The 18,975-nt window shown below is 44.5% G+C and overlaps 1 protein-coding gene across 2 annotated transcripts in view; it reads left to right on the top strand.

The window, feature by feature from the left end:
* LOC145361330 (pleckstrin homology domain-containing family A member 2-like) overlaps positions 1 to 18,975 on the top strand; it is a 131,931-nt gene that overhangs the window by 65,641 nt on the left and 47,315 nt on the right. For both annotated transcript variants that reach the window (XM_080216991.1, XM_080216990.1), the window contains exons 3-4: positions 5,925 to 5,981; positions 13,707 to 13,755. In XM_080216991.1, coding sequence (XP_080073117.1) covers positions 5,925 to 5,981; positions 13,707 to 13,755 — 106 coding nt within the window. The remainder of the gene's footprint in view (positions 1 to 5,924; positions 5,982 to 13,706; positions 13,756 to 18,975) is intronic.

Raw genomic sequence — 18,975 nt, 5'->3', positions numbered from 1 at the left:
GGTTGCCTCTGACTGCAGCCTCTCTACATTTTACAACTGCACATTAGCCAAGCACTTGGAGAGTCGAAGAAAAGGTACAAAAGTCTGAGGACATGTACCAACCAACTCAAGAACAGCTTCTTCCCTGCTCGCATCAGACCTCGCATTAAGTTGGTCTTTCTCTACACCCCAGCTATGACTGTAATACTACACTCTGCACTGTCTCCTTTCCTTCTCTGTGAACGGTATATTTTGTCTGTATAGCACACAAAAAACAATACTTTTCACTGTATCTTAATTCATGTGACAATAATAAGTCAAATCAAATCGAATTGCCTGTGCCACTTTACCAGTGATGTGAGGCAATAGTTTGGGGATGATTTTAACCCCAGGGACTAATGAGTTTAGGGCAGGTCAAAAAGTGACATTTTAAAATTCTCGAGTCCATCCTGGGTCAGGAGGGCAACTGAACCAATCTGTTCTCCTGGGGCTGTAAAAGGTGTTTATTTTTAACCCACGGTATGTGATTTTCTGGAGCTCGGGAACCCTGGAGGGTAAAAGGAAGTCAGAAGGATCTGACCCGTGAGGTAATAGCCTTTACAGCACTGCTTGTGGGTCAGGAGGAACTGGACTTCTTCAGCCTCAGGTCCAACTAGCTCACCAACATGTAGTCATCAAGCCTCTCCTCATTTGACATTCATTGCCTGTCCTTCAGTATCTCATGAACCATGTGCATCCATGACTATAATAATGTTGATGCTCTCTGGCTGTCTCCCCCCATCCCCTCCTCTCCATGATATAGCCTGTGCGTTTTGAACTGTATCCTTGCTCTCCCTCCCTGTCCTTCCTCTCCTCTCCCCCTGTGCCGCGCCCCCACCACTGCACCACACCACACCGCCCCCCCACCCCCCAACCAACTTACAGCAATCCACTTCTCCCAGCTCAGAATTACCTGATGTCTATTCCCTGACTGCCCTCTGACTAACAGTCATCGTGCCTCTCCATATGATTGTTCAGCAGTAAACCTCCTGATTACATTGAAAAGAGGTCCTGTGGTTGGTTCCTGCAAGACACGCAGGAAACTCGATTTCTGATCCTCCCCTTTGGAAAATCAGCCCATCTCTGCCCCTGGGTAAATATCGGGGCCTTTGAGTCGAAGCATAAAATTGGAAGGACCAACATAAAATGAAAAAAGGGGTGTCACCATCTGACATTGCACAGAACTCTGGGTGTAAATATAAATAGTGACAAAGATGAATATTAATTCCAATAATTGGATGTTAAAGTAGAATCTGAATCAAACCTGTACTTTAAAACAGGTTTACTTCCAAGACAACAAAGTCACAGACTCTTCCAGTTTCTCCCAGACCGTCTGGGGCGAACTGGTTTGTATCGTCTTTCGGTGATTCTCTTATCCTTCCCCAGATGGGGACAGCTGTGCTTAATTCTCTCTGTAAAGTGTTTAGGCAGTAACATGGCTAAGATGGGTTTAGAGCGATATGGGCCAAATGCGGGCAATTGGGACTAGCTTAGGGGTTTAAAAAAATCAAGGGCAGCATGGACAAGTTGGGCCGAAGGGCCTGTTTTCATACTGTAAACCTTGATGACTCTAATTACCAACTTAAAGCATCTATTCTATTACAGCACAACTTTAATATGAACAATAAACACCACTTGTTAAAGTAAGGGTGATGTACGAAGATCGTCCTCATCACTCTCTCTACATTGTCCTGTCCTCCCTCAATTTTCACCACTCATGACAGCAGTTCAGCATACTTTATCAATTTGAGGGGAGAAAATTGTGAGCAAATGTAAACAGTAAACCTTCGATCATTCTTCTTCAACCCTATTGCAGCATGCAGACAAAAGAGTATTTTGTACCATGTTTTGATATTTAAAGTGTGACAAATGATGAAGCCGCTGGGTGCTGACTAGCATGTTTTCATCTCTGGGCTCTCAGTTTGAATTCTGTCAGTCTGAAGAGATGAAGATTTATACAGAATTTTTAAAATACTGTCATGGGATGTGGTCATTTCTGGGCTAGGCCAGCATTTATTGCCCACCCCTTTGTTGTCCTTGAGCAGGTGGTGGTAAGCTAACTTATTGAATCACCACAGTTCATTTGGTGTCGGTACACCCACAGTACTGTTAAGAGGAGAGTTCCAGAGTCACCCTGGGGCCCTTGCCTTGGTCAAATATTTGCAGCAAGCCATTCGACTCATCAGGTTCATGCCAAACTTTCTCCTCCATGAAAATGCATCCATCTTTCTTATTACATCAATGTACCCTTCCATTCCTTTCTCCCCTGTCTGTTCATCTAACTTCTTAAAACATCTATACTATTCACGTCAACTACTCCCTGAGCTAGCAATTTCCACATTGTCAGAGCTCCATTTCCGGTCCTCCTATAAAAGGAAGTATCTTCTCAGTGACTACCCTACTCACGCCCTCTCATAAATCTAAAAGGCCTCAACAGGAGACCTCTGAATCTTCTATTTTCTCATGAAAGGAGCACCAGTCTGTTCAATCTCTGCTGACTGATAACTTCTCAGCTCCATTGTCATTCCAGTAAGCATCTGTTTGCACCTTCCCCGTGCCTCTATCATTTTTTTATGATATGGAGCCCAGAACTGTTCACAGTGTTTTGAAGTGTGGTCTGTCCAAGGTTCAATCCAAGTTTAACACAACTTCCCTGAATTTTAATTCCACCCCTCTTGCAGTTAAAGCATCTGGCTGGGTTCTTAGGGCTGAGCAAAAGATAACAAGTCAGGAGGGATTACATTGGCAGTTACTCCTGTACACTCAGCCAGTGAGAACTTCTTCAGAGTTTTGGCAGCTCCAGTCAAGAGCGTGCGTTTCAAGTTAAGTTGGGATAAACTTAATGTGATAGCTTTGCGAATAGAGACACTGTGAACTGAAAACAAAACAAGGAAATTACACTTAATCTTTCTATTTTGGCTGAGCTGGAGCATTATACACAATTCAGCGTCCCACAGTCAAGGCCCTGAGAGAGTAGAGGGGAGGTTTGACTGAACGTCAGCAGGGATGAGGGAATTAATTTACGTGGAGAGATTGGGATTGTGTTCCTCAGAGCAGAGAAGGTTAAAAGGAAGTCAAATACAGATGCTCAGAATTACGAAAGGTTATGAGAGAACAGGTGGGGTTACCAACCAGAGGCCAGAGATCCGAAGTAATTGTTAAACAAACTGGTGGGGGATGTGAGAGTAAATTCCTTCGCTTCATTGTGAACTCACTTCATAAAAGGCTGACCAAATCAGATCCCAAAGGAATCTTGAAAAGGTGGTTGGACATAGAAAGGTAAAAGTTGGAAGGAGGAGTAGGCTATTCGGCCCTTTGAGCTGGCTCCGCCATTCATCTTGATCATAGCTGATCATAGAATTCAATATCCTGTTCCCCTTTTCCTCTCATATCTCTCAATCCCTTTAGCCGCAAGAGCTATATTTAATTTCTTCTTGAAATCAGACAATACTTATCAGACAAACGCCTCAACTATTTTCTGTCGTAGCGAATTCCCCACATCCACCATTTTCTGGGAGAAGAAATTTCTCCTCACCTCAGTTCTAAAAGCTTTACCCCTTATCTTCAATCTATGACCCCTAGTTCTGAACACCTCCACCATTGGGAACATTCTTTCTGAATCTACCCTGTCCCCAACCCTGTTAGAATTTTTCAAGTTTCCATGAGATCCCCTCTCACTCTTCTCGACTCCAGTGAATATAATCCTAACCAATTTAGTCTCTCCTCATATAACAGACCCGCCTTCCTAGGAATCAGCCTGGTAAACCTTTGCTGTACTCCCTCTGTAGCAAGAACATCTTTCCTCAGATAAGGACACCAAAACTGCACACAATACTCCGAGTGTGACCTCACCAATGCCCTAGACAGTTGCAGCATGTTACTGGAAAAGGACTAATTTGTTTGGAAATGTTGGGATGTGGGACTAAATTGGACACCTCGTTCAAAGAGGCACAGGAAACTGAACGGCCTCTTTCTGTGCTGTAGGATCCTTTGGTTGTAAGGAAATGGAGAAACAAAGTGTTTTTTTAATCGAAAAGATGCAGTGCTAACTTATTACCTCTCGTTGACACATTTTCTTAACCAGTATTGGGTGGGGTAGTTTGCACAGGAAACACTCCCCACAGATCTTCCTTCTACTCAACCAACAGCTTACCTTGTTTGAATTGCGGGGATAGAGATGTATACTTAGTTTTCTAAATAAAATAACATTGCAAATAAGCTAGAAAAACATAATTCCAAAGTTGAATGTTGGAACAGGATCATAGTCCATACCCATCTCTTTCACTGGTCAGTACCAACCCAGTAAGAAGTCTCACAACACCAGGTTAAAGTCCAACAGGTTTACTTGGTAGTACAAGTTTTCGGAGCGCTGCCCCTTCATCAGATGAGTCCCACCTGAAGCTACACTCTGAAAGCTTGTGCTGCCCAATAAACCTGTTGGACTTTAACCTGGTGTTGTGAGGCTTCTTACTGAGCCCACCCCAGTCCAACGCCAGCATCTCCACATCAGGAGTACTAACCCATACAGGGTAAAAACTGAAATGTGCAATTGACTTGGTGCTCTCAGCTTGCAAATGTGCAAAGGAAGATGAGCATTTTTACAGTGCCTCTCGTATCCTTTAGAATATTCCAAAGTGCTTCACAACCAATTAAGTAAGTGTACACGCCATTGTAATGAGTAAATGTTACGCCGGGGGAATCTCTCCATGAATTGTCCTGCGTTAATCACAATGGATCAAGCAGAGCATCGTGAAACAGACATGTACCCTGCAAGGCTACCAAACTGCTTTTGAACATAACACACCAATGCGATAGTTAATGGATTACTCCCAGTAGTGAGACTTTGATTCCTGACCCAAAATGGTGGGTAGATAAAAGCTGTTTAAAAGCTTTTTTTTCTTCCTCTGTTTACTATGACTCAGTTGCTTTCAGTCAGAAGGTTGTGGGTTCAAGTCCCGCTCCTGACAGTGCAGCACAATAATCCAGGCTGACATTCGATTCAGAGTGTTGCATTGCCGGACCTACTCTCCCCTGGATGAAATGTTCAATTCCTCTTAGGTGACTGCGAAAAATTCCATGACACTATTTTGATCTAGAGCGGAAGGGTTCTGGGTCTATACCGATCTCTCAATCAGCAGAAACAGATTATCTGATCCTTGTCACATTGCCGGTTTTGGGAGTTGGCGGTGTGTAAATTGGTTTCCTACGTTACAACAGCTACTGCACATGCAATTGGTTGCAAAGTGCTTTGGGACATCCTGAAGTCATGAAAGGCACTGTATGAATGCAATTCCTTCACCCTCTCCCTCCATTCCGTGCTTTCTGAGATTTCCCATGTGAGAGGTAGTCACATGAGAGTGCAGAAAACATAATCACTGATGCTCAGATACACTGAATTACAAGTTATTTTTTTCCTATTGATTTGGTTGCATTCTTTACCAATGCCTTAACAGCACTTGGTAAACTGCCCATGACTTTAATGTGCTGGGCAGTTGTAAACGATGCTGAGACTACAGGCTTTGCTTGGTACTTTGGTAGAGTGCCCAAGGCTTGGGATAGAACGCAAAGGGTCAGAGGTTTCTGACTGTTCCCACAGTGGGATCTTTGGCAGGTGCAGAAAATGGGAAACCTTGTTGACAGTGGTGAGACCAAAAGATCCCGCCACTGGTTGCCCAATGGGTGGGCCACCTCCATTGCGGCAAATCGTGTGAGAGAAGGTGTGGAAAATCCCACCCATGGAGTGGGAGAATGTTGTATGTTGTTTGTCGTTCGATGTTTCAATTCATCATCTCTTTCCTGCAGATCCTTCCACTTAGCCTGAGTTTAAATACAAGCTCTTTGCACAGGCAACATGCGCACGCAGACAAGAATAAGTGTCCGATAATTTTTTTTCTGTTTACTTTCAGAACCTACCACCTGGAACCCAGTGTGTTGGCAGTCTGCAGTTACCCTACATCTCCAAGGTATTTAGTCCACCTCATCTTTGCAGGGAAAGTCCTGTAATTACACTCATTGTGAAATAACAATGAGTGCCTTCACCTGAGGGAAAGAAAATGAGATAATTACTGAGGCTTGTGTTTCCAATTGAAAGCCTTTGCTGAGGAGTGGCACTCACACAGAGCACTGGCAGCGAGGAAATTCTAAGCTTGTTGTTCAGTTGTCCAATCACTTTCATTACTGGATGGAAACCGAGTTCTGATCAGCCCCCTGTGAGTGACCCTGCCCCCTCAAAGTATCAGACTGAACAATGCAACCCCGTTGTCCTTTTTGTCACCAAGTTCTTGTGCTTGCAAGTGTTGCATCACCAGCTGATAACAGAAGTGGGCATTAAACAGGCACTCGGAGCACTTTGCTTGCGGGGCAAAGGAATGACAGATTACAAACTTCTGTCATGAGTGGCTCTTGGAAATTTTGGGTTGGGTGTCATTGGCCTCCACTTGATGTAGCTGCCATTGCATTGGAAAAGTGTCACATTAGGAATGCACATTGGGACGGTTAATCCTCGATTTGTAGGATAAACTTACATCGGAAGCTGTTAGCTCAGTTGGCTGGATGGCTAGTTCATGAAATAAACTGACTCCAACAGCCCAGGTTCAATTCCTGTACTGGCTAAGGTTATTCATGAACTACTCAACCTTGCCCTTGTCCTGAGGTGTGGTGATCAGTAGCAGGTTAACTATCTCCCGGACCCCTAGGCTGAGCTTTGGTCAGGCCCCCTGCCCCACCCTTCGTTGAATAGAATAAAGTGACGTTAGGTAACTTGTCCTAAAAGCATTACTTCTAAATGTTCGTATGTTTGGAGCCTGATTTAGAAAACAAAATAGTATTTGTAATATTCCAGGTATGTAAAAAGTATATGCAAAAGTACTGAAATATCATCCAAAATACTCATGTGTACACTCAATTAAACCATTTTTTTGTCCACTCAATGAACTCTTTCAAGGATAGAGTGACATCAATGTCGTCCATTGAATTAAGGGTAAAGTGGCATAAATGTCGTTTCTGAGTCAGCTGACTTTGTCATGTCTGCACTGATTGGTCAAACAAGATTTACCAACCGCTATTGTTCCAATCAGATGCCTTCTTTCTTCAGCTTCATGATGACGTCATACACGTGTTATGAATATATTATGATAATGAATTCGAACTCTTTGGCTGGTGAGTGGTGACAGCGAGTCGTTTGTCGCGTTGTAAACAACAATGGCAGTGCCCAAACGAAAGTCTGTTTTGACTTTTTCACAGGCGGTAAATGCGCTCAACAGTTTTGATGCTGGATTATGCAGTGATGATGAGTGTCGATTTAGATGCCAAGGATTTTGATGTTGATATTGGTGAATTATCAGATGATGATGGTGAATTTGATGATACACTGATAGCACTGGAGGCAGTGGTGACAGTCATCGTGCTGTGGTGTGGGACTAATACTATATAAGGGTGAATGTTGAAAGAAGTACGATATGTAACTAAGTATGCACAAAAATAAGCATGTATATATGTTATAGCATGACAATAAACTCTTTGTTGCATTTATTTTGTATTTATTTGCATGTAGTACAAGTCCGGGGGTGAAGCTCCTCTATTTATAGGTATTTGTTAAATTAGTTCACCCACGGGGTATAGTTATGAAAATTTATTCACCCTTAAAAGAGTTAAACCAATTTTTTTTTGCTCTCGGGCCCCCTCCCTTCCGGACCCCTAGGCTTAAGCCTACTCAGGCGAATGGTTCATCCGCCACTGGTGGTGATCCAAAGGTGAAATCAACACTAATCAGCCAACACCATCAGACTACAATCATTCAGGACTGTGATGACTTTACCTTTCTGCTCTGAGTAATTACTGCTGTGGCACATGTGACATTTGCCTATTGTGTCCCTTGGCCTCCTCATAATGTCAATAATCCCATTTAATATTACCTGTAAAACTGAGAAGACATCTGTGCAGTTGAATTTAGTGTGAAATAGAACTGATAATAAGTCTGTACAGCATCATGTTCATGAATAACAGCCAACTGTATTTTGAGAAGGCAGTGGCATCGGGGGATTATCACTGGACAAGGGCACAGGTTCCAGTTGCGCCACAAGCAAATAGTGAAATTTGAATTCAACAAAGATCTAGAATTTAGTCTAATTATTGCATCTAGTTCACAAACATCTTTTACGGAAGGAAATCTGCTGACCTTCACTGGCCTGGCCTCCATTTGATTTCACACCCACAGCAATGTGGATGGTCCTTTAATGACCCCTGAAATGGTCTAAGAAGCTATTCAGCCAGCTGAAGGGCAATTAGGGATGGGCAATGAATGCTGGCCCAGCCAGCAACTTCCACAGCTTATGAATGAGTAAAACACAACTCTGAGATTGAAATTTATGACTTGGTTAATTTTAGCAGAGAACAGTGTAAGCCCGTTTCAGAGTTGTGTGACTCGAAATTGAGTGAATTTAATTATCTCATCCCTAGAATCCTCAGCTGAATTTGGAAGGTGTTGCTGGGACTGACTATGTGTGAGGTTTTGAGCTCCCAATCCAACCATGAAGGGAGTGAATTACATTGGGTGGAGGTTCAGCAGTGTAATTCTGCCTGTGGGAAGTCAGATAGTTAGCTGAGAAAGATACATTGATAGCACTGGGGGCAGTGTTGCCGTTCTGGTTTGATGCCAAGTGGTCTGTCCTCTATCTCAGTTCCAGCCTGGCTGTAAGTAAACATCTACAGATCTGCACTGCGGCCTTGAATTAGGGTCTAAGAAAACCATTAATATCAGCATTTTCATTTAAGTAGCACCTTTCATGATCACAGTATGTTCCAAAGCACTTTATAGACAGAGGTTTTTTTGTTTTGAAGTGTGGTCCCAGTGGAGGAAACGCAAGCTCTGACAAACAGCAATGTGACAATGACCTGGTCATTGATTTTTCAAGGCATCTGTTGAGGGATAAAAATTGGGCAGGACACTGGGGCTAACTGCTTTGCTGTTCTTTGAAATCGTGCCTTGAGATCTTTTACATCCCTTTGAGAAGGTGGATATGGCCTTGGTTTAATCTGCCTCATCCAAATAGCCGGAATTTTACTGCCTGCCACGGGAATCAGACCAGGCGAAGGGTGGACGATGGGAAGGTCTGTTGACCTCGGGTGGGATTTTAGGGTTGCGGGATGAGCGAGGGATGTAAAATCCCGTCCAGTATCTCCCACACTGCCACATTCTGTCATGCTACATTGGAACAACACCCTTGTTGTGCTCAAGTCTCTGGAGTTGGACTTGAACTCACAACCATCTTTTTTTAAAAAAAATTTGCAGGAGAGAGTGTTGTTGGCTAGGCCAACATTTATTGCCCAACTCTTGTTGCCCTTGAGAAGGTGATGGTAATCTAACTTCTTGAAACACTGCAGTACTTCAGGAGTAGGGGCACCCATGGTGCAGTGAGTGCTGCCCACTGAGTCAAGATTGACAATCCAAAGGTTACCTCACTTGGAACGGGAATGAAGGAAGAGTAGGACATGTTGCTCCCTCTGCTGTCATCAGCCTTGTTCGTCATTCTGCGCACAGGTACACCAAGGTTCATGTGCTTGATTTTCATGTATAGGCCTGACATAAATGGTTTTCTTAGACCTTCATTCAAGGCCGCAGTGCAGATCTGTAGGTGTTTACTTACAGCCAAGCTGGAGCTGAGAGAGAGGATGGATCAGTTGGCATCAACCCAGGATGGCAACACTGACTCCACTTCAAAAGCACATCATTAGCTGTGACATTGGCACATCCTATGGTTGTGAAAGGCCCTATATAAATACATGGCTTTCTTTTCTTTCTTGGGGTCATCAGTTTTCTCTGTAGGGTAGGGACAATGAGAACTGGCTCAGACATCCACTTAATCTCGTCAGTTTTGGAGACTATCGTCATTACTGTAAAAAACACAGTCAAAAGAAAAAGTTGCTAAACTTTCAGATTGCAGTCCTTATGGGAATGATGATGGGATTCCAGGATTTTGACCCAGTGACAACGAAGGAGTGGTTATCTCTTTCCACATAAGGATAGTGTGACTTGGCAGAGAATCTGAGGCGAGTTGCATATCTATGGTATCACTGCTTTTGTCCTTCTTGGTGACTGGGCACCTTGGATTGAGCTGGGTCGGTTTATGTAGAATATACATGGCATAATATAGGTGGTCGAGGGTGGAATAATGTATGCAGTGATGGGCACATTGGTCAAGCTTGGAACAGTATTGAGACTGGAATACGTGAGTTGCTCCCACCTGGATGAGGTGAGGGATGAGCATTCTTTTGTACTCTTGACTTGTGGCTGGCTGGTGGATCGTGGCAAGGCTTTGCGGAGGTCGGCCATTCGTTGCCGCAGAGCCTGACCCGCTCTGGTTAGCATGGTGGTCATACATGGTTGGTCCACTGAATCTGCTGAGCGATAGTAATCCCCCATCAGGAAGCTACTTGGACTGGACGGGGGTGGGAGTTTCCCACTGGTGCGGTGGGGCAGGGGCTGGAAAACGCGGCGAGCCACTCGAAGGTCCGTTGACTTCAACGGGACTAAAATGTGTGGGAAGAGCCTTAAAATTCCACCTTGACGTTTTCGTGAAGGTTTGCAGAGAATTAGCATCGACGTACATTTGCTGCCTGCATTTCAGAAGCTTAAAGCGCTCTCTCAGCAAATATCCCGTCCATTCAAACATTTGTGTAATTTCGAATGCACTTCCACTGAATCTTCTCAATAATCTATCAACAAGTCTCTGAAGACGGGAGACAGAAGATTCACGAATGATGGGATGAGAGACTCCAGTTATTTGGAGAGGTTGGAGGAGGTGGTGGGGGAGGGATGTAGGGGTGGGTATTGGGATATGGTGTCCTTTTGGAGAGTCAGTGCAAACTTGGTGGGCCGAGTGGCCTCCTCCTGCACTGTAGGGAATCTGTGGTTCCATGGACAGAAACAGAAAATGGGACTAAATTGGGCATACCTCTCAGAGAACCAGCCAATGGGCCAAATGGCCACCACCTCTGGTGCACGATTCTCCGACTCTGATCCATAAGCATGCAATCCAGTCCCTTCATTACTTAATTTGATGTCCATTATGGGCAAGAGACAGATGCATCAATGGCTTTCGGACAATGATAAAATGAAGTGTTTCAGTTGATAATGCTCCAGTAGGTTGAAGTATCATCAAGACATATTTGTGTCTTGGACTAACTCAGTAATTCCAACCTGTTGTACCTGATCCTTTTAATTATCCATGTGTCCGTCCCCGTGTCGCGATGCTTTTTGATAAGTTCCAAATCTGTACACAATTTGTGAAGCAGTTTCTCAGACTGTCCGTAGACATTGCAACAATACGTTCCTTCTCATTTTCCCTTCCTCCAAAAGGTAACCCCACCCCCGATAAAAGCTGCAGCTAATCTGGGGGTGTCATTGGTTTGAACCAGTATGTTTGAAAGTCATTTACACAGTTAGCGAGGAGAGTTTTTTGACAGAACTTTCTTTTTCTAGTTGCAGTGTCTAAACTTCGTGGCAACTGTGACCCAATTTCACACACACACACACACACACACACACAGTGCAAGTGGAGGTCAGTGTTTCACAAGAGGAAAGTTTCAGCAATCTGGATTAGGAGGCACTTGCTGCTTACATGAGTCAATGCACTTGGTCGTGTTCGGGCTATGAAGATCGAAGAGATAGCATAGGAACTAGTTACATTCACACGGAAGTGGGTAACTTCAGTATTTACTTCTGAAGTTCACGAGCATTTTCCTGCGTGAAGCAGTGCCATTTCTTACTTTGGCCTGGATTTGAAATCACCCCTCACCTCCGTCCAATGAATGACTTTTTAAAAAATCTGTATGTCAGGGAGGCGATGGCCTCGTGGCATTATCGCAGGACCATCCCTCCAGAAACTCAGCTAATGTTCTGGTGAACTGGCTTCAAATCCCGCCATGGTAATTTGAATTAAATAAGAAATGTCTGCGGGAGAATTTAGGGCGGTATGGTGGCACAGTGGTTGACAGTTTTGCCTTGCTGCAACTTGGAATCAAACATTGGGGCGGCATGGTGCCACAGTGGTTAGCATTGCTGTCTCACAGTGCCAGGGACCAGGGTTCAATTCCGGCTTTGGGTCACTGTCTATGTGGAGTCTGCGCATTCTCTACGTGTCTGCGTGGGTTTCCTCCGGGTGCTTTGGTTTCCTCCCACGGTACAAAGATGTGCAGGTTAGGGTTGATGGCCATACTAAATTACCCTAGTGTCAAGGTGATTAGCAGGGTAAATATGAGAGGTTATGTGGAGAGGGTCTGGGTAGGATTGTTGTCGGTGCAGACACAATGGGCCGAATGCCCTGCTTCTGCGCTGTAGGAAGTCTCTGATTCTATGAACCTTGTTTATAAATGCAGTGGCATGTGATGATGCAACCAGAGATCTGATTAATCTCTTGCAAACATATTTACTCCAATTGAAACATAAGAGTAGCTTCCAATGCTGCACAAGTAGACCCTGGCTCTTACCAAGGCTCAGCAGCAAGCTTGTGTTGGTTACAAGCTTGCGCAGAGGTTGCCAGAGCAGCATTAAGGCGATCCCGCTGGGCTCAGTGCCTGGGGCTCCACAAAAGGCAGCATGTTCTCCTGACGCCCAGCCTTCAGACTGGATCTTCCATTTGAGAGTAAGACAGCTCTGTATGTTTCCATCATGTCACACTTGGCTTTTCCGGAATATTCAGAAGCAGGACCGACTGTCAATTTTGAGCCCTTGCAAAACCCAAGGAGAGTTCTCCTTGAATCAAAGAAAAGTACAGCACAGGAATAGGCCCTTCAGCCCTCCAAGCCCGTGTCAGTCATGATACCCTAACTAAATGACAAAAAAAAACCTTTGCACTTACTGGTCTTTTCCCCTCTATTCCCTCCCTGTTCCTTACTGCAAAAAACTACAAAAGCTTGTGAATGTAACCCAATCCATCACACAAACCAGCATCCCAGCCATTGACTCTGTCTACACTTGCCGTTGCCTCAGCAAAGCAGGCAGCAAAATTAAGGACCCATGCACCCCAGACATTCTCTCTTTCACCTTTTTCTGTTGGGAAAAAGATATAAAAGTCTGAGGTCACGTACCAACTGACTCGAGAACAGCTTCTTCCTTGCTGCTGTCAGACTTTTGAATGGACCGACCTCGCATTAAGTTGATCTTTCTCTGCACCCTGGCTGTGACTGTAACACTACATTCTGCACTCTCTCCTTTGCTTCTCTATGAACGGTACGCTCTGTCTATATAGCGTGCAAGAAACAATACTTTTCATTGTATACTAATACATGTGACAATAATCAAATCAAATCAAATCAAATTCATGTACCCATCCAGATGCCTCTCAAATGTTGCAAAAATACCTGCTTCCAACACCTGTTCTGGCAGTGCGTTCCAGGCACCCACCACTCTCTGCGTGAGAAACTTTCCCCGCACATCTCCTTTAAACTTTCTCCCTCTCACCTAAACCTTGCTGCTTGTAATCAACACTTCCATCCTGGAGATAAGATCTGATTCCTCATCGCTTGTACTTGTTGGTCCTATGAATTCCCATGCCGAGCACTGCTCCATACTGGGTGGGGGGAATCAGCTCAACTGTTACAAAATCTCAGTACTCCTGACTGCACACAACCTGCTAAAGTCAGTGTTGAGTTGGAATCTTACTAATCGAACTGTTTCTTTTGGTTTTCAGGTCAGTGAAGCTACTGCAAAGCAGAAACCCAAAGTTGAATTTTGCTTTGGTAAGTGTTTTCGGTTTGATATAGACATTTAAATATTAACAAGATGCACCATTAACCATCTTCGGAATCTCCTTGAGTCTCATGGGGCACTGTCTATGTTCAGTGCAAAAACGAGTGGGTGGTTTCAGTTCTTCGAAGTTAATGAAACCTCCCAGTTTTCAAACAGCAAACATGTCCAATGTGGTCCTGCTATTGTGTTGGACCAGCTTAGAGAGCAGGAAAACTGACATGCTGAGAAATACCTTTGCTCCCAGCTGCCAAATTTAATTGTTTGGAAGAGGCCTGTGCTCAAATCACTGCTCTGTGGTTCTGATTCAGTCAGGATCTGGGATTGTGATCGTTGCAGACTCGATGGGCCCAATGGCCTCTTTCTGCACTGTCAGGTTCCTATGATTCTATGATAGAATCTGTGGGCGGCACAGTAGCACAGTGGTTAGCACTGCTGCTTCACAGCTCCAGGGACCTGGGTTCAATTCCTGGCTCGGATCACTTTTTCTGTGAAGTTTGAACATTCTCCTTGTGTCTGCATGGGTTTCCTCCGGGTGCTCCGGTTTCGTCCCACAATCCAAAGATGTGCACGTTAGGTTGATTGGCCGTGCTAAAATTGCCCCTTAGTGTCCTGAGATGTGTAGGTTAGAGGGTAAATATTTCGGGATGTGAGGGTGGAGTCTGGGTGGGATTGTGGTCGGTGCAGACTCAATGGGCCAAATGGCCTCTTTCTGCACGGTAGGGTTCGGCGACACCTCCTCCAGGGCCATATCAGTGGTTTGCAAACCCAGTGATTTTCCTTCTGCTCCTGTCTCCATTTGTCTTACAAATAGATAGAACAATCATAGAAACGTAGAAATAGAAACAGGAGTAGGCCATTCGGCCCTTTGAGCCTGCTCCACCATTCATTTTGATCATGATGTGGAGCTGCCAACATTGGACTGAGGGTAGGCACAGTAAGTAATCTTACCACACCAGGTTAAAGTCCTACAGGTTTATTTGATAACCAAATTAACCTGTTGAACTTTAACCATTTTGATCATGGGTGATCATCAAATTCAACATCCTTCCCCCTATATCCCTTGATCCCTTTAGCCCCAAGAGCCATATCTAATTTCTTCTTGAAATCAGACAATGTTTTGGCCTCAACTATATTCTGTGGGAGTGAATTCCACGCATTCACCACCCTCTGGGTGAAGAAATTTCTCCTCACCTCAATTCTAAAAGATTTACCCCTTATCCTCAAATTGTAACCCCAGGTTCTGGATTCCCACACGATTGGGAACATTCTTTCTGAATCTATCCTGTCTAACCCTGTTAGAATTTTATAAGTTTCTATGAGATCGCCTCTCACTCTTCGAAACTCCAGTGACTATAATCCTAACCAGCTTAGTCTCTCCTCATGTGACTGACCCGCCATCCCAGGAATCAGTCTGGTAAACCTTTGCTGTCCTCCCTCTATAGCAAGGACATCCTTCCTCAGATAAGGACATCAAAACTGCACACAATACTCCAGGTGTGGCCTCACCAATGCCCTATCCTTATCCCAATACTCAAATCCTCTCGCTATGAAGGTCAACATACCATTGCCTTTCTTACTACTTTCATCATACCACAGTTTGACGCAACAACATTTGAAAGGGAAAATACTTTGAGCAATTTTGCTATTTCAGGTCTGAATTAGCATGTTACACAGATTTCAGATCGCTTTGCCTATCACTTTGTAACCACAAGTGTTGAATCCATCTGCTTCGATTTAGCATTTCTGAGCTGCTACACTTATAACATTTGCTTCTGAACACAACCGGTTATTGTTATGTGACAGGTGCTTATCTCTTAAGCACATGTTCAGAATCGCACCCGTCACAGCTCAGAGAGTTATTATTTTTCACCAGAAGGTTTTGGAAAAGACAGATCTCCTGAAATTTTCAGACATGCTGTAGGTGTGAAATCTCAGTTCATTGGGCTATATTTTCGTTTTGATTCAACAGATGCTGTTTGCATTCTCGGCTTGACCAATATTTTTCTCTGGTTATTGACTCTTTGCCATTACAGATGGTGCAGAATTTTGAAAGGTGATCATTAATGGATTCACTACCTCAAGCCACTTCTTTGAGCACTCTGGGATATAGACCATTGAGAGTAGGGATTCGCTAGCTTTCACTCTGTTGATGTGTCCACTGCTACTTTTTGACTCATACTAATTTCTTTCAGTCTAGCTAGCCCTTTGGTTCTCTGTTATTGCTGGAAGAATTTTCTATCTACCTCCTTAAGACAGGCACAAAGTAACGAGTTAGCTTCCTTGCCATTTCCACATTCCCCATTATAAATTCTCCCGCCTCTGCCTGCAGTGGACACAGATTTGCCTTTGCTAATCTTTTATTTTCACATTCCTGTAGAAGCTTTTACAGTTCCTGTCGTGGATGTGGTCTGTGCCCTGAAAAGTCAATGGCAAACAACTCTATGGGTGTAATGGTTCAGAACGGTTGAGAAAATATCTCACTGGATGTGGCCTGTTGGGACGCCGTGGCTCGATTAGTAACGCTGCTGCCTCTGAGCTGAAAGGCTTTTGTTCAAATCCCACTCCCAGATTTGTTGGTCTCAGAAGGAGCATTCATGCCTGAAGGCAGTTTGTCAGCAGCCTATAAAGTGTCCACTCTTCTCCAGTCGTGATAGAAGATAGTGTGTCGATGGACCAAGTTCAAGGGTGCAACATGCATGCTCAAGTCCATATTGCCACAGCAACCCGGTCTCCTTGGTGAACCACGTGGCTGGTGTGGATCAGATTGGTGTGATCAGAGTGGTCATCCATTTTGGTCAGAATAACAGCAAAATGGACTATTATTTAAATAGGAGAAAATTGCAGCATGCTGCTGTGCAGAGGGACCTGAGCGTCCTTGTGCAGGAATCTCAAGGTGTTGGTCTGCAGGTGCAACAGGTTATTGAGAAGGCAAATGGAATTTTGTCCTTTATTGCCAGAGGGATGGAGTTTAAAAACATTGAGGTTATGTTGCAGCTGTATAAGGTGCTGGTGAGGCCACACCTGGAGTACTGTGTACAGTTTTGGTCTCCTTACTTGAGAAAGGATATACTGGCACAGGAGGGGGTGCAGAGGACATGCACTAGGTTGATTCCAGAGTTGAGAGGGTTGACTTATGAGGAGTGACTGACTAGACTGGGGCTATACTCATTGGAATTCAGAAGAATGAGGGGAGATCTCATTGAAACATAAAAGACTATGAAGGGAATAAATAAGATAGAAGCAGAGAAGTTGTTTCCACTGGTGGGTGAAACTAGAACTTGGGGGCATAGCCTCAAAATAAGGGGAAGCAGATTTCGGACTGAGTTGAGGAGGAACTTCTTCACACAAACGGTTGTGAATTCCCTGCCCAGTGTAGTGGTTGAGGCTACCTCATTGAATGTTTTTAAGGCAAGGATAGATAAATTTTTGAACAGTAAAAGAATTAAGGGTTATGGTGAGCGAGTGGGTAAGTAGAGCTGAGTCCACGAAAAGATCAGCCATGATCTTATTGAATGGTGGAGCAGGCTTGAAGGGCCAGATGGCCAACTCCTGCTCCTAGGTCTTATGTTCTTATTCAGAGAACAGGCCTTTCTGGCTGAGATTATTCATACACAACATTGGCCCATCCTTGATCCATTTCAGCTCCTTGAGTCTGCCATTTCATAATACTGATATGATAGTAACCTCAAACCTGCGTCCCACCCGCCCCCAGTTCAGGACCTACTTCCTTCCCTGGGTCAGACATGCCTTTGGGAAGAGCACTGAAGAAAATGTGGAGATGGTCTGTTAATTGGCCTCCTCCTGTTTAAAAAAAACTGTACCGGTGGTGTGAATGAGGGGACTTGAACCTCAAACTGAACTTGGGTTCCCAATCCTGTAGGAAAATTCAGCTCTCAGTATTGAGTGTGTACCCGCTAATGCGAACATGAAATCAGTCAGCCCAGAAATAGCAACTGGCATTTGGACACAAGAAATAGTCAACAGCATGGCAGCGCAATGGTTAACACTGCTGCCACACAACGCCAGAGATCCAGGTTTTGATTCCTGACCTTGGATCACTGTCTGTGCAGAGTTTGCACATTCTCCCTGTGTCTGCGTGGGTTTCCTCCAGGTGCTCCGGTTTCCTCCCACACTCTAAAGATGTGTGGGTTTGGTGGATTGGCCATGCTAAATTGCCACTTAGTGTCGGGGGGCTAGCAGGGTGAATACGTGGGACGACAGAGATAGGGGCTGAGTGGGACTGTGGTCAGTGCAGACTTGATGGACTGAATGGCCTCTTTCTGCACTGTAGGGATTCTATGCTCTTACGTAATGACACTACGCTCAGTGTCAAAGGCTTGAGAGATAGAATAAGGCAAGCATGACTTATAGACGTTTAAGTCACGCAGAAGGCAAAATTCAACAACTCCACAAACGATTTAGTTTGATTCTTCAGGCTTGGAACAAGGCCCTTCCTGCATAGATGAATTGACCGGATTTCACAGTGAGTTGCTAGTGAGCTGGATTGACGTACGCTGATACTGATGTGCTGATAAAACAGGTGTTCTAAATCAACCACAAGCTAGTAACGGATAAAAGAGTATGTGGGCAGGTTATGAAAGCCAATGGAACTGCCTCCACGTGCGCTATTTCATGTGACCTTTCAGCTTGTCTCCAAGTGTAGACGTCAGATGTGAGCCAGCATCCCTCCTTGATGGTAACAGCCTGAGAAAAGGAAGTACAGAATGTTCTGTTTGCTTGTGACAGCTTTGTTCTCGGGTTATCTGGTATTTCAGAGGTTCCAAGTGAGTTTTTCTTAAGACATGCCCACTTTGACCCACAACTATGTTTGGACATTGTAAACAATATCAAAACTTCCGTGGGTGGCCTGGCCAAAGATGTACACTAATTGCCACCTTCTGTGGCAAGTGCTAAACTGGGCTAAGCTCCTGCATGAAATGGCAGGCTTCACCTTGTCGGCTCGCCCATGTGACTCGCTCACAGACCCCGTTTTGTGCATCAAGCTTATGTTTGCCTTGCTTCACATTTCTGTTCTGCTTCTTTTACCCAGATTGGGTGTGCAAGCGCCTGTCTGATTTCCCGCACTTGCAGCATCCCAACCTAGTGTGGGCGACCGTGACCGTGAATCCGCATCTGACCCACTCCGCACCACCCAACTCCACTGTGGATAAATGTCTGGAATTCTGCTAACAGTTTACTGGTCTAGTGCA

This window comes from Carcharhinus amblyrhynchos, chromosome 34 (genome assembly GCF_965287045.1).
Source record: "Carcharhinus amblyrhynchos chromosome 34, sCarAmb.v2.hapA, whole genome shotgun sequence".
In the NCBI taxonomy this organism is placed as follows: Eukaryota; Metazoa; Chordata; class Chondrichthyes; order Carcharhiniformes; family Carcharhinidae; genus Carcharhinus; species Carcharhinus amblyrhynchos.
Note: the sequence above shows the minus strand (reverse complement) of the source record. Positions and strands in the feature narration are given on the sequence as shown.